Source organism: Lemur catta, chromosome 2 (genome assembly GCF_020740605.2).
Source record: "Lemur catta isolate mLemCat1 chromosome 2, mLemCat1.pri, whole genome shotgun sequence".
NCBI lineage: Eukaryota > Metazoa > Chordata > Mammalia > Primates > Lemuridae > Lemur > Lemur catta.
The window spans coordinates 109,005,282-109,026,673 of NC_059129.1; the positions used below are offsets into that span (position 1 = coordinate 109,005,282).

The 21,392-nt window shown below is 40.9% G+C and overlaps 1 protein-coding gene across 1 annotated transcript in view; it reads left to right on the plus strand.

Moving 5' to 3' along the window:
- The window catches only part of SLC35F1 (solute carrier family 35 member F1), a 171,013-nt gene that overhangs the window by 131,951 nt on the left and 17,670 nt on the right, over nucleotides 1-21,392 (plus strand). The window contains exons 5-7 of the mRNA XM_045544255.1: nucleotides 1,275-1,431; nucleotides 3,317-3,369; nucleotides 10,991-11,145. Coding sequence (XP_045400211.1) covers nucleotides 1,275-1,431; nucleotides 3,317-3,369; nucleotides 10,991-11,145 — 365 coding nt within the window. The remainder of the gene's footprint in view (nucleotides 1-1,274; nucleotides 1,432-3,316; nucleotides 3,370-10,990; nucleotides 11,146-21,392) is intronic.

Below are 21,392 nucleotides of genomic sequence, written 5' to 3' on the forward strand. Positions count from 1 at the left end.
AGGTCTGGTTTCTCATCAAAGTCTCATCAAGTTCTCAGCTCATCTGCTGAGCAGTGATGGCGAGCTCCCTGTGAACCCAGGGCGGGCTCCCAGGCCTCACAGAATCACGTTCTCAGCTCCGTCCCCTTGAGGGCGACTCCAGCAAGCTGCTGCCTTTCAGGGTCTTTTCCTCTCTCTCTCTCTGATCCTTGCCAGGAGTGGGAAATTGCCTTAGAAAAAGTGGCTCTGTAGAGATAGAATCTTCCAAGGTGACCACATGCCAAAGTCTTTCCCAAGCCCTGTCCAGATTCTCTCATGTGAAGCCACTACCTAGAGATGCTCAGTGCTCCCCACTGAACGGTGAGACCCCAGGTCTACAGTTGCAGGTCATCCAGCTAGTCTGGGATTCCAAGGCTAAGCTAGGTCCCTTCCCTAGAGTCTCTCTGGAGTGGGCACCCTTCCATCCCACACCTCCACCACCCCAGAGCTGCGTGTCTGCTGAGCTCCTGCCCCACTGACTTGCACGGGACAGAGCCTGAGACCACGTGGGTATCGAGCCCACCAGTGAGGCCGTGCCAGCTGCATATTTCTGCTCCCCTCTTTCCCTGGCTTCACACTTCCTGGAGTGGGAAGAGTTTGCCTAATTCTAGGAAATATCTGGGTAATTTGTTAAAAATTGGATGTAAACCAATGAAAATTGAGTTTAAAACAAATAGATTTTTTTATGAAAAAAGAAAAATATTAATGTGATAGTGAATTATGTATATTTTCACTCTTATGTTACTTGCTTTAGGAGAGTTGAGAATTTCAATCCACAAATCCTTTCACTCTAATTTTCTAAATAAGTACACATTTTGCCCATGGTCAAAATGGAGTCTTTACTGCTTCTGTTATAGCTTCTCTCCCTGTACAGCAAAGGGTGGAAATTCATACTGATTCTGTTTGTTCTACACCACGTTCACTAAACTGTTGGAATTATTTAAGCAAATATAATAACATGTGCCCGTATTAGCATATATTCACAGACACATACCCAGACAGAGGACATTGGGCTTTGTGGAGAGGGTGCAGTCTGGAAGAAACTAATCTCTTCCTTAGTTAGGGAAAACCCGACTGTGTCAACATAGGCAAACTTTTTATATCAGATGTCTAGAGCACAGATAAACTACTAAATCTCATTTGGAAATTGCAGGACTTCTATAAAAATATCAGAATAGAATAGGCAAAGGAAGCTCAATTTGCTGGTGCCAGGTTCTTAAGAAAATTTTAATGACTCTCTGTTTTTTGGTTCCTAGGGGAAAATAAGCTAGTAGGGGACCTTCTGGTCTTAGGAGGAGCCACACTGTATGGCATTTCTAACGTCTGGGAAGAGTACATCATCCGAACTCTGAGCCGAGTGGAATTCCTGGGAATGATTGGTCTCTTCGGTGCATTTTTCAGTGGAATCCAATTGTGAGTAAAAATAACAAGAAATTCAGAATGTAGAGGCTATCAGGACTTAGTCGTACAGTTTTTGGTCTTAGGGTATAAAAAAATCAAGGCTGGAAACTAGTCACCCCGCTCTTGCACAGAGGTCTTATGACATCTGCCAACTCAATATCTTTATTAGTAAATTTCTTCCAAACTTAAAAAGTTTATTATAAATTGTTATAAAACATTTAACAATTTAGCTTTGAGGATAATTTGCAGAAAAGCATTAGAAGAACATTGATTCTCCCAAACCAGTGAATGATTTATTACCTAGAGAAGTAGAAAAACTAAGCATAAATGCCACAATTCAATGCACTTCCAAAAAGGAACATTCTGTGTACTAGTGATAACCACCACTAGAAAAGTTATAGTTTAAAATTGCCCTTTTATAAATTTGCTCTTTTATTTCCCATGGATTTGCAAGAGTAAACCACATTTCAAATGCATCTCTTAGAATTTAGCTTTTCTATTTCCCTTAAAAAGGTGAAGATGTAACACAGGCATTCACTAAGCACCTAAAAGTCAAAAGCACCAGTTTTGCAGTAATTCTGGGATTGAGATGTATTATAAGTTAGGACTGGCTATTGCCTGAGAATTTGTTGTGAGAATAAGTGTCAAACAAAGCATAATTTTCCATCAGTAAAAACCATATATTTTAGCTTCATGTAAGGGGTAAAGAATGATAGTGTAAACTTAAATCTAATTTTACCAAATTCTGATTTCACCAGATCTCTCTCTACAAAGCAAGTACTTTGTAATTGGATTGGTTCAGTGTCTAAAATTATTTATGGAAGATATTTTGGCATCACCTTAAACATGTTTTAGAAATAGACTATTTTCAACAATCCTCCAGATTTCATTGTCTTGAGATACTGGTGAAAAACTCCACAGCAAACAAGGGAGGTGCAGAGATGGGAAGACACTCTCAGAAGGATTTATTCTGGGTGCATTTTAAAAGTGTGATGGCATGTTAAAGTTCCCAAATTTGGTGCTTCAGCTTAGTGAGAAGAAAAGGAATTGCCTGGTTCAACTATTCACAGTGAACATTTTGTGGATAGATGGCTCCTTTTATGGGTTATTATTCTTGAGTCCAAAAAATACGTTCAGAGTTCTAGTGCTACTTTGCTCCAGTTACAGTCCTTTAGAGCCGAGTGTGCCCTTTGGGGGACACTGCTGCCAAAGTGACAGAAGCAGCACTGGGATGTGTTTGGCAAGTGGGATGCACTGAGGGCACGCTGGAACCAAAGTAATAACGCCAGTGGAGTGGTGCCAACCTGGCCTCCTGATCTTCTAGAGCAGTGAGTGGTTCTCAGAGTGTGGTCCTCTGACCGGCAGCACTGGCATGACATGAGAACTTGCCAAAAATGCACATCCAGGGCCTCATCCGGATCTACAGACTCAGAATCTCTAGGAATGGAGCCCGGGAAATAGTGTTTTAATGCATTCTCCGGATGCCTTTCGTGTACATTTGACTTTGAGAACCACTGTCCTAGGAAGTGCTCATTCAGAAAGTTGATTAAACCTGCAAGCACAGAAATAGCCTGAACCTCACCATTTGGTTTTTATTATAGAAAGCATCTGAACAAGCAGGAACAAAGGCTGTGGGCAGACTGGGTGGGAAGGGCAGAGGAAGGTGGAGCTCCACTGTGCCCCGGGCATGCTCTGGCTGCTGCCTGCCATACCTACCAAGATCCTCAGGGATAAACCAGGCTGCCTCATTAGACTTGCCTCTGAGTGGCCCAAAATTCTTTCTGAAAGTCAATTGGTTGCTTCATTAATTTGTATAAATCTGATAAGTGAGAACAAAGGAGGATATAAGAGCACACTCTAACCTTGCTCATTAGGTCCGCTTTCTTTGAATTTGCAGAGCCATAATGGAGCACAAGGAGCTGTTAAAGGTGCCCTGGGATTGGCAAATAGGTAAGGATTTTGCTCACCTAAGATGCTGTTTTTAGTAAACCTGAGAAATGTGTTTGAAGAGTGATCTGGGTAGGGGTGGGGCACAAACAAGGAAGGGGACAAGAGAAAATGGAATCCTCTCGTCCTGTTAGGCATTCCTGCACACTCCTACAGACTGAATTGTGTGATTCATAATGTTTCCTAATTGAGCTTCTGCACGTTATCATCGTCAAGATGCCATTAGAAGAGACACAGAAGTGTGTTATTAGGTTAAAGACCAACCCAGAAAGAAAAAAATGCCCCAAGGCAGTGGTAGCACATAAATGACCCCAATTTGCTCTAGCCAAGAAACATTAAACGGATGTGACCATTAAAAAGTGCCACTTTTAAGTAAAGGCAAAGAACTGAGCTTAACAAAAAAGCATGAAAGGAAACAATGTCATGAGCATTCTGAGCCCATAAAAACCTTTTCAGAGGGGAGCAGTTTGCAGTAAGAAATGCTTAATTGATCTCCAAATGGACTCAGAAAATACCAGACATGCTTTGAGCTAGTTGATAGTCATCCAGGACATCCCACTTTCCTACCTGTTTCTAAAATCACTTTCCTCTAAGAAATTTAGAACAAGGAATTTAAGATCCTAGTGATGTTCTAATGATCCATCACAGCAAGCCCTAGGAGGGACTGACATTTAGCACCCTCAGAAGGTGTCCCCTCGGTGTCTCCACTGAGACACATGGGTTCCCACACTGTAGCTGGGTGCTTGAGCCATCTCCAGCTTGTATGAGCTCTGATAAAACAGACAGCTTCAAATTCTGTGTTCAAGAGGAAGGACAATGATGACAAGAACTCCCCTGCATCACTTTACCTACCTGTCCCCACCCCCCTAAGCATCTGAAACCAACTTGCCACCAACATAATTCCTTCTGAAGGAACAATGTGAGCTACAAAATTGTGCATGACTCTCCGTAGGGGTTATCTCCAGAGACATCAAGGGCTGACCTGCCCTGTGTCTGTCACGGAGTCCTGCCATTTCATTTCTCTCAAGTTTTGCTATAGAATGTTATAATTAAATGAAAATTGGGGTTGGGCATGTTGGGTCATGTTTTTAATCCCCAGCACTTTGGAAGGCCAAGTAGGGAGGTTTGCTTGAGGCCAGGAGTTCAAGACTAGCCTGGGCAACAAAGCAAAACTCCATCTCCACAAAATCTTTTTTAAAAAATTAGCTGGGCATGGTGGCACGTGCCTGTGGTCCCAGCTGAGGTGAGAGGGAGGCTGAGGTGAGAGGATCACTTGAGCCCAGGAGTTCGAGGCTGAAGTAAGCTGTGATTGCACCACTGCACTCCAGCCTGGGTGAGAGAGTGAGACTCAGTCTCAAAAAAAAAAAAAAAAAAAAAAATTCAAAAGAGAGGAGGGTGTGGGGAAAGCAAGACAGAGAAGGGTGTGAGGAGAGGAGAGGAAGGCAGTGGGGCCGGGGGTGGGAAAGGAAACCAGCTGCAGGTTCCAGAAGCATTTGCCGTTGTGGCTCTCAAAGCCAGGAGACAAAATGTTACCCATGCTTTTTAGCACTTCACATGCAGTTGGTCTGTGAGTATAAATTAATTTGATATTGAAGATGATAGAAAAAAGAATTTGTCCCCTAATTATGTGGATGCCATGTGCACATCCACTGAGGTTCTGTTATAATTCAGTGTTAGTTAAATGTGTCATCAAAAGGTAGTTTTGTTCTGAGCTCTTATATTGCCATTAAAACGTCAGTCCCCTGTAGTCAAAGATGATGAAGGGCAGTGTAAAAGGAACACATTATAGAGCCACCCTTTTAATTTCTGATTGGAAATGAGGCCAAAATCACCTCCATAGCACAGTAGGGTGACTATAGTTAACAATAATTTATTGTGTATTTCAGAATAGCTAGAAAAGAAGATTTAGGATGTTCCCAACACAAAAAATTGGTAAATGATGAAGGTGATGAATATCTCAATTACCCTGACCTGATCATGACAGATTGTAGGCTTATATCGAAATATCACATGTACTCCACAAATATGTACAATTATTGTGTATCAATAAGAAATGGCCTTGAAGAAGAATCAAATATTCATCCTCTTCCTTCTGAAGCATTTGTAAGATTGAGTTTGGGGTGTTTTTACTCCAGGACCATCTTTGTCCTTATTACCTTACCCTGACTTAAAGCAGGATTCTATTGTTTAGCTCAGCCCCAGGCACAGAGCGTGCAGTGAATAAATATTCATTGCGTGAGCAAGTGAATTCATGACAAGCAAATGGGATGGTCCAGTTCTGCCCTCTCTCATCTCACAAAATACAGATGAAAGGGAAGTGGTGGAGACAATGTCGAGGGACTTTAGGCTGGACATTGAACTTTTCTTTCCGGGGCACTGGGTGATGGCATAGCAGCCTCTGAACTCCTGGGTCAAAGAGGCAAGGAGACACCAAGTGAGGGTCAGCACCCTCTCAGACCTTCCCTGCACTCCTTGGGAAGTCACCCAAGAGTGCCTCGCTCTGATCGCTGTGTCCCAGTGGAGGGCTCACATTGTGTTAAGAGACCAGAATCCAAGAGAGTCTTCATTCCCCACGATGTATCAGTGAATTTCTCTCCACACCAGTAATCTACCTCATACAATCTCTTGGACAGCTCATGCAGTTGCCACTTTATTAAAGTAAAAAGAGTTTTTTTTTCACCTATGGTGTAAGTAGGTAACTGGGATAAAAAATATGTTTTATATTTTCTGGACTTGAAGGCATTTTTAAAAACAGATTCCGTTATTGTCCTATAACATTGGCCAATTGCAAGATACAGAGCAATTAAAAGCAAGAAAGTAATAGTTATTGTTGTTTGTTTTTATTCCATTGTTTTACTCTACTGAACAGAAATCCTGGTGATTATCTAATCAGTAAACTCAAGTAAAATGTATGATCTAATATTACTAAAATGTCCTCCTGGGAGCAGGAATGTTAGAGTCAGAGTCAGAACTCTAATAAATAACTTAGACATTCCCTTTATTCCACGTGTCGTATTGTGTTAAAGAATGTGTGAGCAAATGTAAGCTGATGTGAAAGTCAAAGTCACAGGAAAGAAAAAGAGTGTCGTGGGCCAGCCACCACACGTCTGTAGCGTATAGGGGGCTTCCTCACTTTTCATGTTGTGGTTGTTGCTGGTTTTGGTTTTGGTTTTGTTTCCTGGAAGCCAAAACAAGAGATTTGGCCTTTCCCTGAAGATAGAATAATGGGCCAACAGAGCAGGAAGGAACTTAAAGATAATGAAGAATACACCTTTCTTTTCACTCATGTTGAATCTGAGGCCCAAGGAGTGAGGCTAGCCTCACAGCTGCCTGTGGTGAGACTAATTTGCCCTTTCTGCAAACCCAGCCAGCCTAGTGCCTTTTATAGACATAGCCTAATGCATGTGTTCTGAAAGTCATCTAACCTAGCCATTATTTTTAAGAGTTAAAAATAATATTTTAGAACTCTAGCATATTCAAAGGAAAGAAAAAAGACAGAGCACCAGTGAAATGAGATAAAAGAAAGATATGAGATAATATATAAGCAGCATATACAGATACTATGTATATTGATAGATTGTATATATACATATATATCTGATATATAAAATGAGGTCTTTATTAGAGTTGAATAGGATTCTCCTTCAAAGCTTTATTTCCCTCATAATAATTAAATAATATAGATTAGTGGTATATACTAAGAATTTAAAGTCAGGCTGTGCATGTGGCCAGAGGGCAAGTTACTCAGTCTCTATATGGTGGTCTTTGGACTGTTTGCTCACAGATCCATTTCTTACTCCATCTTCTGCTCTGCTCTTGCAAACTCCACTTCTCAGCCTCCCTCATCAACTGGATTCCAGCTAGATTTGGCCAAAGGATGGCAGTAGAGGGAGATTGGACATAGGAGAAAGAAAGGAACCAGAGCATTTCTTCCTGTTTCTCTCTGGGGCCAGGTCTCTAGAGATGGCTGAGTCTCCTGTTATTCTCCTTCCGCTGGGATTCCCCGACTTCTGACCTCTGATAACATGGCCCCCTTCCCGTACTTCTCTAGCTCCTGGGGTGTGAGTAACTCCCTGCTATTGCTAATCCTTAGGTTGCCCCCCAGCCCTGCTTCCTGTGTTACCCATTCAAACAACTTTGTAACTTGTGCGCCATATTAAATATCCTCTAGTGAATCTGGTATGGACTGTGTTTATTGACTGATACACTCTATAAGTCTATTTCCCATCTAAAGAGGATAACAATAGTTATCAGCATTATACTGTTGTGGAGATTAATGTACATAAAGTACATGACACCTAGTAAGCAGGCAATCCATATTAGGTGATAGTATTATTTCCAATCTCTGTTGCTTAAATCTATTTAGTGAATGACAAGAGTGACCAAATTCTATCCTAAGTGAAAGAGAAAACATTTCAAATAAGAAAGAGTCATACACATACTTTGTCTATAAATGTAGTTATTGCAGCCATTATGTAGTCTTCAGTCAAAAAATAATTTAGTTCATTTGTTTGATCATGTTGATCAATTGGGCAGCAAGTTGGGCCTTCAGATGCTTTGCTAACATCCATTAACTAGCTAGTGTCCATCAAAGAACAGCAAATCAGCAACGTGCAAGAATACTGCATTCTAGCTCTCAGTTTAATGGTGTGTTCATTTGGCTGATGATGCTTTGCTTATGAAACAGGATATTCACACACAAAAATATTGGTTGACCTGGCAAAGTGATCAACTGTGATGGTGTATGTTCTACTCCCATCACCCTACTTCTGAGTTCTGTAGCTTTTTAAAATACATTTAAAATGTGTAAGCTGGAAACATCCTGAGATAGCTTGATTAGTAAAGTCTTCCATGTATCTATTTTCCTGCTCTCCTTGCCTCACCAATTGGGCTTGTAAAATCTCTGAGTCCTTCAATTATATATCCAGCTCCCCACTTGGCAGATCCTTTTGGATAATGTATAAGCATCTAAACCTGAACATACTCAAAATGGAACATTTTATTTCCCTGAAAACCTGGTCCTCCCTTAGTGTCTCCGTCTCAGTAAATGGTATCACAGTTCACCCAGTTTCTAAATTAGCCAGAACCCATGGCATCTGTGATGTCTCCTTTGCCTCACTGCCTACATCAGTCTATCTCTAGGACTTGAGTCTTCACAGACCTGGCCACTTCCCTTCTCCACTGCCATTCCATGCAAAACCAAGCAAGCCATCAACCTCTCTTGCCAGGACTATGACAGACTATGGGACTACACTTCTAACTGGTCCCCTCCCATGCTTTCCTTCTTCCAATCAATCCCTTCTTCATAGAGAAGCCAAAATCATCTTTTAAAAATGTGCATCAGATTCTGTTAGTCACCTGCTGCAAACCCCTCAGCTTCCTATTACAACTAGAATGAGATACAAATTTCTTTACAAGACCTGCAAGGCCCTGCATAATCCATCCCCTTCCCAGTTTTCCAGCTTCATCTCTTGTCACTGCCTATTCTGTTCATTCTGCTCCGCCATTCTGGCCTCTGTCCGCTTCTGGAATACCTGGGGCCCTGTCCCTTCTTAGAGTCTTTTCATGTGCAGGTTTCCCTGCCTAAAATATTCTTCCCCTGGCTCTTCCCATGGAAATCTCCTTTTGGCCCTTCAGCAAGCAAGTTAAATGCCACCTCCACAAAGCAGCACTACCTAACACCCTTCCCAAAGTAAGCCCCCTGCCATTCTCTGTAAGAAACCCTTTTCTTCCTGCATAGCACTAACAGCAACTCTAAGCTTCTTGTCTATCCTGTTTTCCATTGTATTCTTAACCCATAGCAGAGAGCCGAGGGCATAGTACGTACTCAGTGAATAATAGTCGAATAAATGAGTGAATGTAAAACGTCAGAGCCCACAAGAGACAGTCCATTGGGGATGATGGAAGGGTAGCAGTCTGGAACTTTCTAGCCCAATCATAGTATAATCTAAATCATACCTTCAAACAAACAAACAAACAAAAAAAAGGCTCTGGTCCCTGGACTATGTTTAGGTCAAGTTTGATTATTTTTAGTGAAGATAGCTGTTGTCCTTAGTCTGTTTATTACAGATTTTTTTAATAAATACCAAATTAAAATGAATTTTTATGCCTTTTCATGTATTAAACGTAAGTCATGTATATTTATTGTATTTTTATTAGCTTGGTTAAAAGGAAAATGAACTGTAAATAGCACGAAACCTAAGTGCAGGAAAATTGACCATTTTTAACAAATTAAAACTTCTGTTGGAGAATCCAAACCCCCCCTAATATTATTATGAGAGAATATACACATAGGACTTTTCCCCTTCTGAAATAGGAAGTGGTTGTTCCATCATCCTCTGAAAGCACTTCCACCACGCTAGAGGGGGCTGTTGTACTGAGTTTGCTTACTTAATGTTTGAAATAATTTTCTTACATAGATCTGATGTGGCTTTCCTTATACTTAGGATCAGAAGCATATAGAATGATGACTTGTACCCTTAAGTACTTTCGTATGGGCAAACCAAATTTCTCACCACTGATCTTCATGGTCACAGGGACCGGATGTCCAGTACCTACCAAATCCTCCAAAATTCACAGAATTCAGAGAAAGCAGTTGGCTCCCAGCCTACACCAGACCCATTTAATCAAGGATTCCTTTGGAAAGGTTATTTTTATTGTATTGTAATTCCCAAAGATCTGCTGAATTGTATCCCTCGTGCTAATTCTATGCCTTATTCTTTCAAGGTAGAGAAATGAGCATTATTTTTCTACATTTGTATTGTGTCAACATCTGGGAAAAGATGAACTGAAATCTAAATTTAGCTGTAACCTCCTGCTTGGGGCCTTATAAAATTGAGTAGTCATGGAATTAATATTAACAATTGTGTGGCTAGGTATAATTATATACACAGAGAGAGAGAATTTTCAAGGATGACTGGCCGTGTAGCATTTTAAAGGCATTGGAGCCCACGTGTGAGAGTTCACAGTAGGGTAGGACAGGAGATGGGAGGGTAGGCCTCTGGGTGTTGGGGGTAGGGCTGAAAAGAATTCATGAATCTGGAAGACAGTGACTCGGAGCAATGAACTGTCTTGTGCTCAGAGCAATGAACTGGTCTGCCCAAGTTCACAGTCAGGATTCTGATTCCTTATCCTAAGCCCAGGTCTCTTTGACATGTAAGCCCTTCAACATAGGGTTATAGTTATTCATCACGGTGAGCAATACATGATGCCAAGCAGTTTTGTTCCTATTTTTCAAATAAAAAATTAAGAGGTAAAAAAAAAGTTTTAAAATAGTTGGGTAGCAAAAGTTAATTACAGCACAGTTGGGAATAGAATTCAGAAACCTCAATCCTGTGTTCTGACTACAGCCACTGAGAGGCACTCCTTCCCAGGAGAAGCAAAATCTCAGCTGTGTGGTAAGGAGCAGAAAGTTCATTTTCCACATACAAATTTTTACTTTTTATTTATTTTGTGTTTTGCCATGTGTTATCCAATAATAAGCAGCAGTTAGTAGAAGGAAGGAAAAACTGACTTTTGTGGGTGACAGATGGTGTGCACCACATTCCCCGTCTTTCTCCCCCTGTGAATGCTGAAAATGCCCTGGAGGAGGCCCTGATGTTGCCCTCTCTTTCCTTCCCCCCAGGACTGCTCTATGTTGGCTTCAGCGCCTGCATGTTTGGTCTCTACAGCTTTATGCCAGTCGTCATTAAGAAAACCAGTGCCACTTCCGTCAACCTCTCTCTGCTCACAGCGGATTTGTACAGCCTGTTCTGCGGATTGTTTCTCTTCCACTACAAGGTAAGTTGGGTCAGTGCTCCTTTGTGACAATGGCAATGAGTAGGCAATAATGCATGTGGGTAGGAGTGCCCAGGTGTAGAATGCCCCGATTTGTGTCAGGAGTGCAACTCTGTGTGCTCACCCCCATGATTGGGGATTCACATTTCAACTGTAAGACAGAGAGATCAACGAATTGTCCTAAGAGACCACTAACTATGGATAATTGATAGTAAAAGGTAAGAAACAGCCAGATAGGGAAGGGCTTTGGAATAATGGGGGACAGTTGTCCTGACACCATTCAGCCCAAAAGCTACTCTTTTTCCAACCTGAAGCTGGGAAGGTTTGTATAATTCCCATATGACAACCACAAAATGGATTCTGCCAAAGGCATTGGTAGAATATGTTCTCTTTGGAGAAAGGACACAGTTCCTGCAGTTTCTGCTTTTCAAGCATTTTTATAACAAATATGAATAGAAAATGCTAATGCACTAGAAATAGTTTCTTTACTAAGAGATTGGGGTTTGAATAAAGGAATGCAAAGAGATATTGTGAAGGATTTGCAGTTAATACATCAGCCCTGAAGAAAAGAAGAAACTATCTAGTCCAAAGAGGGCAGTTTCTGAGAATGTAAGACTCTACCCACATCTTCACCCAAGGCATGGCATGGCAAATTGATCATGGCACACTAAAGTTAGATGCTATTCTTTTTGACACCACACTCACCGCAGCCAATAACAATGAATTAGAATCGATATGTGAGAAGAGACCGCTTACCACTCCTTAACTAGTCTTTTAGGATAAGGGTCAATGGGGGCATGACCCAGTGTGAAGCAGGCAAAGTATGGAATGACCAGGCAGGTAAAACAAACTAGTACAAGCAAAAGAAGATGCAAAAGAAAAGACACACTGCTCTGGCCACTTCCAGCCAAGTGCTTCACTAGTGGTATTATAGGTGCCATCACCAGCACACAGGTGTGGCCAGGGCTTCTTCAATCAGGTGAAACTGGGCTGGCAGTTTCATGGAGAAATGATGAGCTGAGAAGAGTTCGTGCTTGAGACCACTAGAGGCAAAGGAGCTGGAGTAAATAATCAGAGTTATTATTGAGAGAAGCCAAAGTCATAGCCAAGAAACAGACAGAGAAGGGCCAGCACGGACAGAAAAGAGGTCACAAACAAGGCTGGTTAGGAGCTGGGAGGATCAGAAACAGATCTGGAAGAAGGGAGAGGTAGAGGAAGTGGCCATGGCCATTAGATAGGGATAAAGTTCCTAATTTTTCCTCCAATCTTACTGAGGTATAACTGATGAATAAAACTTGCACTATGTACAGTATTTAAGGTGTATGATGATACAATGTTTTGATATATTACATATGCATTGTGAAATGATTACCATAATCAAGCTAATTAACATAGCCATCATCTCACATAGTTACCTTTTTTGTTTGACTGTGTGATAAGAATCCTTAATATCTACTTTCTTAGCAAATTTCAAGTATGCAATACAATACCACTAACTGTCGTCACCATGCTGTACATTAGGTCTCCAGAACTTATTCATCTTGTAACTGAAAGTTTGTACCCCTTGGCCAACATCTCCCCATTTCCCCCGTGAGTTCCTCTGTTATATGGAGCCTTTTGCCCAGTGTGGTGGCAAAAGCAACAGAAAGTATTGACGACTGGACAATGTTTATTGTTTGTAATTTGTTTTTTATGATGCAATCTGTTTTCCAAGCTCACCGTGGTCCTCACAAGAGTAAAAAGCAAGGTCACAATATGTTCCTCTGGCCACTCTTGACCACACTGCTTCCCTCAAAATCCCCTTCACACACACTGAGTTATTTCCCAGAGCCCCGGGGACCATCTGGCCATAGTCCCATCACCACAGCAGGTGGCTACCATTTTTCTTCTCTCCTCTTCAGTTAAGTATCCACATCTCTTCCATTCCTTAGTATGACTTCAGTTCTTAGCAATTAAACTTGTAGTTGGCTTTACAAGCTTCTGATCTAGAAGAATCCCTCTAATCTTCCTTAAGGAAAGATGAGTAAAGTCTGTTGTTCTGATGGAGGACTGTGGTCACTTCTTGGGCATTCCAGACCCAGTCCAGTTCTCAGGGTGCCTGAGAGTCGTGTTTCTAGAAGTCTGGTTTCACTGGGGTGCTTGCTAAAAATGCAGATTCGTGGACCAAAACCCAGAGCCACAGAATCCGTATCTGGGGATGTGTCTGGGGAAGGGGGAAGCATGTGTTGTTAATGGGCTCCCCCTGGGAGTCAGATGCCCTGAGTTTGAGAACCACTGTTTTTGGGGGGAGGGTACCTGAGCAGTGCTCGTTCCTATTTGAGTTGGTCACTTCTCACACCTCCCCTGACTTTGAGTTAAACCTGGGGCTCCTCACATTTGCAAGCATCGGGAACTGAGAAAGCTGATGAATCAGGTAAATGCTAATTCTCCACAATCCATCCTCTCCTCCCAGCATTTATGTGTTACCACTTAGAATAAGTTACTTCGCCAAAGAGGAAACCGTGTAGTAACCCCTCATCATGCTGTCAGAAGGGAATATGTGTAATCTGAAAATTAGATTTTTGTATTCACCAATTTGAAGGTGTAATGGAGATTTTTATTTCTTACAGCAATGGGTTTTTTTTTTTTACTATACACATTCATTTTGTTACTATTTGTAAGATAAATTTCCTTAAGAAAATTGATCCAACACAGTAGTTTTTTCTAGTTAAAATTGATTCCTATTGTTTTTTGGGGGCGGTTGGTTTTTTTTTTATTTTTGTTTTTGTTTTTGAGACAGGGTCTCACTTTGTTGCCCAAGCTAGAGTGCAATGGTGCCATCATAGCTCACTGCAGCCTCAAACTCCTGGGCTCAAGCGATGCCCCTGCCTCAGCCTCCCAAAGTGCTAAGATTATAAGCATAAGCCACCACACCCAGGCTTGTCTTTTTTTTTTTAATTAAAGTTTTAATGTAATTGTAGATTCACATGCAGTTTTAAGAAATAATACAGTGATCCCAGTTACCCTTTACCTAGTTTCCCCTGTTGATAACATCTTGCAAAACTATAGTACAGTATCAGGATGTTAATGTTGACAGTCAACATCCAGAATGCTTCCATGAGCAGCAGGATTACTCATGTTGCCTTTCAAAGCCACACCTACTTCCCTCTCACCCACCCCCAGCTCCTTGAAACCACTAATTTGTTCTCCATTTCAATAAGTTTGTCATTTCAAGAATATTTTCTTTGTTTTTTTTTTTTTTTTTTTTTTTTTTTTTTGAGATGGAGTCTCACCCTGTCGCCTGGGCTAGAGTGCCGTGGCATTAGCCTACCTCACAGCAACCTCAAACTCCTAGGCTCAAGTGATTCTCTTGCCTCAGCCTCACAAGGAGCTGGGACCACAGGCTCATGCCACCGTGCCCAGCTAATTTTTCTATTTTTAATAGAGACAGGTCTCACTCTTGCTCAGGCTGGTCTCCAACTTCTGACATCAAGCAATCCTCCTGCCTTGGCCTCCCAGAGTGCTAGGATTACGGGCATGAGCCACTGCACCCAGCCAAGAATGTTATATTAATGGAATTATATAGCATGTTACCTTTTGGGGATTGAGTTTTTTGCTCAGCATAATTCTCTAAAGATTCATTCAGGTTGTTGCATATATCAGTAGTTCATCTTTTTTATTGCTTAGTAGTAATCCATAGTATGGATGTACCACAATTTATTTAACCATTTACCTGGTGAAGTTGTTGTTTGAGTTGTTTTTATTTTGTGCTATTATAAATAAAGCTGCTATGAACATTCATATACAGATTTTTCTGTAAATAGGAGTTTTTGTTTCTCCAAGATAAACACCCTGGGGTACAATTGCTAGGTTGTATAGTGGCATGTCTAGTTTTATAAGAAACTGCCAAATTATTTTCTAGAATCCTCTATTGTCTTTTATTACAAAGAAATACATACTCATCGTGAGAAAGCCAGAAAATACAAATAAGTGCCCTTATACATTGGCACCATTTTACAGAGCATGCATATTTTTATAGTGCACATATATTTTACAGTTCATATATACTTTAATAAATATTTAGTTATACCATACCTATTTTTGTCACATGATTTATTTAAACTTAACATGTATATGTTTCCATATCATTTAATGTCTCTATATAATGCGAGTCTAAATTAGTGGTTCTCAACTCTGGCCATACATTACAATCCCCTAGAAAGAATATAAAACATAGCCATGCCTTGGTCCTCACCCAGAAAGTCTGATGCTAATTAATTGGGAATGAGGCCTTTTAAAAGCTCTTTGGGTGATCAGATCAAATATCCTAATATACAGCCAGAGTTGAGAGTCACTAATCTCCATGATTATTTTTAATGGCTTTATAGCATTCCATAGAATGGTTATTATTTCATTTATTTAACCCAGAGTTTCTCAACCATGGCACTGTTGACATTTTAGACAGTTTGATTCTTTGTTGTGGGGGGCTGTCCTCTGCGTTGTAAGATGTTTAGCAGCATCCCAGGCCCCAACCCCACTCGATGCCAATAGCTTCCCCCTAGTGGCGACAATTGGAAATGTCTCCACACATTGCTAAACGTTGAGAACCACTGATTGAACAATCAATGCCTAATTATTTAATTCATGTGGTCTGTCTTTTTGGCTAATATAAATAATTTGGATAATTATCTTGTAGTAAATCTTTGCTCACATCCAATGTTTTAGTGTTTTTTAAATAATTTTTAAATAAATCTACATACTTGAATTTTTCATTTCTAATTTGAAACAAAATTTTTTAAAATAATTTGAGAATCCCATTGACCAATGAGGAACCCTGCATAGATGCAATACAGGCAAAGCCCTGTTGCTATTATGACAACCAATATTGGGACATAGACAAATGCTCTGTTTCTCCTTTCCCTTCATTCTTCCTGTACTTAACAATTGGTACCACACCACTTGAGGCATCTTAAACTAAATAAAGAGTGTAGTGTAGAAGAGAGTTTAAGCCAGTAATCCTCAATCCTGGCTGCACATCGGAATCACCTAAAGAATTTTAAAAATACTGGTGTATGGGTCCCTCTTTCACGGATTCTGACTGTCCAAGCATTAGACAAATGCCCCCCCAGGTGATCCTAGCACGTGGCCAGGGCTAAGCTCTGGGTTCGGACTTACTGTGTGTGGCTGCAAGCAGGTGGGAGAGTAGGACCAAAGGGTGAAAGTCATAAGCTTATTGCTAAATATAAAAACACTGTTAACGATTAGCCCACGAGTGGAACAGACTGTGTTGGGAACTTCCCAGGGCTGGAGGAGGCTGGACACAGATGTGAGAGAGGGACTGTAGAAGGCCTCCCCCATCAGTGTTGGGGGTTGGACCAGTGACCTCTGAGATCTCATTTGGTTTCACTATAGGCTTCAGTTACCATTGATTCTTTCGCTTAATGACAATGTCTTTGAACAACTTTCTGGTCTGCAAGTGGGAAGGAGGGCTATTTTCTCACAGATGTTGCTTACCCAGGCAGAACTGAATGACTAAATGAAGCTCTCCTGCCCAACATTGATTATTTGCTTTTTGTTGTTTTCCACCCTTGGAAGGAAATCCATTCCTCTCCCCTCTACATCATTCCACTGTTCGCAGCACCTCTGCCTCTCGTGCTCACTGCTGTGCTGACTGGACAGTAAAGCCCCATGTTCCTGGGAAGCAAATGACCTCATTCTAAATTAGACTATCTGAATGGTATAGTGCTCTTGAAAACTCTAATTTTACAAGACTTTTGAGAAGTGGCTATGTATTTCTGTTCTTTGTTAGCTGACAACACGATCGAATTCAGAGCAGTAAATCTGTAGCAATCCATGGACAGTCCAGGAAATGAGCTTCACTGGGCTTCAGGGACCCCCAAAGCCAAACTCAGGAAGAGACTGACATGCAGGCTTTTCAATTTGAGGGTGTAGTGGCTTTTCAAGGTCAGAGCTTCATCTGTTATTACAAACTCTGTCACCTTATATGTATCAGACAAGTAGGACACTTTTGAATTCAAAAGGGTATTATTTTCCTTTTGCTGCTCTAACAAGTTATCACAAATTTACTTGCTTAAAATAACACAAATTCACTATCTTACAGTTCTGGAAGTCAGAAGACTCACTGGGCTAACATCTAGTGTTAGCAGAGCTGTGCTCCATTTAGAAATTCTAGGAGAGAATTCATTTCCTTGCCCTGTCCAGCTTCTAGAGGCTGCCTGCATTCCTTGATTCCTGGCCCTTTCTCCATCTTCGAAACCATCAGTATAGCATTTTTAAATCCGACTCTGCCATTCCTGCTCCCCTCTTTTGGACTGTGAAATTACATTAGGCCTGGCTGGGTAATCCAGGATAATCTCCTCACCTCAAAATCCTTGATTTAACCACCTCTACAAAGTCCCTTTTTCCACACAAAGTAACATATTCACAGGTTCTGGGGGTTAGGACATGGACATCTCTGGGGGACCGTCATTCTGCCTGCCACAGGGGGACTGGCAATAATCACACCAGGACAATAGGGCGCACTGGCTCCAAGCCAGGCCAGCCGGGACATGTGGACATGTTACTGAGAAGCCGCATCTGGGCGACAAAGACTTGTACTCCACCCACGGACACTCTGTACTCTGTTGAATTTCCTGGCTGATTTTTAAAGTAATTTTGGTTTCCTGCTAATAGTTTAGTAAAGAAAACACTAAGTCACATGGGGAGAAAATAAATTGGAGTGGCAGGGCTACTGCGGTGTCTACCATGGACAGTGTTGATTAAGCCGTGTGGCATGACCAAAGGGCAGGGACTTCAGAGTCCAAGGAGGCAAGGTTTAAATTGTGGCTCTGTGTCCTCTTTATTTGGACCAGTTATTTATTATCTCCAGACTTCAAAGTGATGAGATTTACCTTATGGGGTTTTTGAAGGGATTAAATTAGAGAATGTATAAACAGCGACTAGCAGTGATACATTTCTCTGATTAAATATATGATTCAAGGTTAGTAATCTCTATCTCATTCCATTTCTGGACTTTTAATCTTATTGTAAGATTTTGTAACTAGATACAGCTTTCAACAAGTTTGTGTGAGTTTTTTCCCACTTATTCCTTGTTCAAACAGGCAAACCTAGGGTCTCATGAATAAAAATGTAGGAAATGTCAGTCACTTTCAACTGAATGCTTTGATTCCTTTTGCTTACAATAGAATTTTTAGGTGACAACCAGAAATATAAAACATTCAAGGGTTGTTAAGATACCAATAAGTTCTTTCACTATATGCCATCATGTGCTGAACATTTTTCAGGAAAATAGCAGCCAATACTGAATATGCAGAAAATTCCTTTTTGCCTAACATTTAAAATAGAAGATGGCTTATTTCACACATTTACTATTACCTTTTCAAGGCTTAATATTGCTACAGAGGCTGGCACAGTGGCTCATGCCTGTAATCCCAGCACTGCGAGAGGCTGAGGTGGGAGGATTGCCTGAGCCCAGGAGTTCAAGGTTATAATGAGCTAAGATGATGCCATTGCACTCCAGCCTGGGTGACAGAGTGAGACCCTGTTTCAAAAAATAAAAAGAATTAGCCATGGTAGTTTGTGCCTATAGTCCCAACTACTTGGAGACTGAAGTGGGAGGGTCTCTTGAACCCAGGAGTTTGAGGTTATAATGAGCTATGGTGATGCCACTGCACTCCAGCCTGGGTGACAGACTGAGACCCTGTCTCGAAAAAATTTTAAAAAAGAAAAAGAAGAAGAAAAAAATTGCCATGGAATTGTAATAAAATTGAGAGTAATTTTATAACAACATGTTATTTTTGTAGCTTTATTAAGATAAGCTAGAAATTAGTAAAGAAAAATGAACAATTGGTTCTGTCCAACTCTCCTTCAAACTCTTCACCTAGGCCATTAGCTTATATGGATGTCCATGCTGAACAGCCGGAAACCACAGATGATCCTCCTTGAAGAGTAGTATCTTAGGAGGGGAAGGGCTGCCTAAAACTTCTACTCTTGCATCAGGAAAATGTTTTCATCATCCAAATATTCACTATTAAAACAAGGGAGGGAGAGATTTCAAAACAATTTGTCCAAGAATGTTACTTCAACTATCCTGGGTAATGTGGTTAATGTGAGTTTTATAGGATTTAATTTGTACATTTTCTTTAGAAAACATTCTGCGTGTTTTAGTCTCATCTTTATACCAGATAATTTTTTTGTAATTGATGTGATTTATAAAATAATCAGAAAAGTTTCTTAATGTCAACTGCCTATGCTAGCAATGTGGGTTACATCCTATGAGGACGGATGTAGAGCCCCATGATCTAACCTGACGAATCTGTCAGCCACTAAAATTATAACCCACATCTGCCAGCTTCTCTTACTGTTTTGTTGTTGTTGTTATAAGAGATTTGGCAAGCAGAGTTTAATAACACCGGACATGGGGTCATTATAATAATATATTATTATGCATTACGTTTAAAAGAACTTCATCCAGCCATTGTTTATTTATACTGTGCCTGCTATGTGCCAGACACTGTTTTAGAGCCTAACTCTTTATTTATAAATAAAGATGACAGGAACACCAAAAATCCAGGAAGATTAATACAAAGGATGAGATTCCAAAACACTAGAACTTGAATAGTACAGCAATTTTAAGTATGCTTAACATCTGAGGGCCAATGCCAGAGAGTTTGCAGAAGTTGGAAACTTTCATTAAGAGTGGAATCTTTCATTAGACATGAATCAGAACCTTGAGCCAAGCAACCCTGTTGATCCTCTGTGGCAGTGAGCAATTTCGGTAACGTAACTGCACTTTAAAAGCCAGGACAGGCAGCTTAACCTGTGCCATGAAAGCAATACTTCCATTTTATTTAGGAAAATACCCTCATAAGTAGCCTGTTATGTTTCTTTTTTTGTAAGGATGGCATCTTAAAAGGCTATGAATTTGAAGCTCATGGTGCCCAAATGTAACTATAAATGGGAGATTTAAAATTTAATACTTAACCCTTTATGTCCCTCTTCAATACATTTTAAACTGTCACTGGTGAGTAAAGAATTGGCGAAACTAGCACCACTGAGGCCCAATAGCATTTCATATGAAATACCAAGGTGAAAGGGCAATGAATGTTTGAACTTGGCTTTCCTCTGCACAGTAACTCAGTATAGCCTCTTTTGAGGCTTCCATCTTGCTAAATTAGTTAGGGTAGGTGTTTCTAGTTTCTAGCAGTGGTGGAGGGGTATATCCATGCAGCCACTCAGGAATCCAGGCTCTTTCCATCTAGTGGCTCTGACATCCTTAGGGGCAGGGGTCAGAAAACCATGATCTGTGAGCCAGCCCCCTGTTTTTATAAATAGTTTTATTAAAGCACAGCCATGCCCATTTCTTTACACATTATCTGTGGCTGCTTTTGCACTGCAATTGCAATGCTGAGTAGTTGTGACAGAGTATTGACCCATAAGCCTAAAATACTTACTATCTAGCTCTTTAATAAAAAGTTTACCAGTGCCTGGGCTGGGCACTTGGAGTCCTCGGCAGGACTCTCGGTGAGACAGCCTGGAGACTTTTGCAGTGTGTCTACAATCCCTCCCTGTTCTGTCATCCAGAACTCAGTCACATAGCCACAGCTAATTGCATGGGAGGCTAGGAAATACAGTCAAGCTGTTTATGCAGGAAGAAAAGAAAATAGGTTTAGTGAACAAATAGCCAGTCTCTGTCACATTAGCAATTTCTATTTACCAGAAATATTGGAATGATTTAAGAAGTTGGGGATAAATTGCAAGACAGGCCCTGGAATTATAGCCAGAAGTCAAAGTTCTTTCTACATTAATCTATTCATGAACTCCACATCACAAAACAGATATCTTGAATATTACGTCATCAGGATAAGCTGTGAGGGAAAAAAGGAACAGCTAGAGGTGCTACAGAAGTTTCAAATGGAAAGGCTTGTGGTTGGACTGTGGCATAGCCAGGAAAAAACAGCTAGTTGTCTCCCAGGACAATACATGGAGTGTGTTTGTCACCAGCATGCACAGTCTGGCCGCATCTTACACATTCAGACACCTAATTTTGTCAGCAGACCTGTGTGGGTCCATCTCCCATGGACCAGAATATTAATAAACCAAGCTCCCAAAAATGAGGGTATCAGTTTGCTAAGGTAAAGAACAAGGATTGCCTCAAACATTAAAGGCTGAAGCAGAGCCACTGCTCTACACGTCTCCACGGGCCACCGTGGATGGTAGACATTTTCAACTCTATATTTAAAGTTGTATGG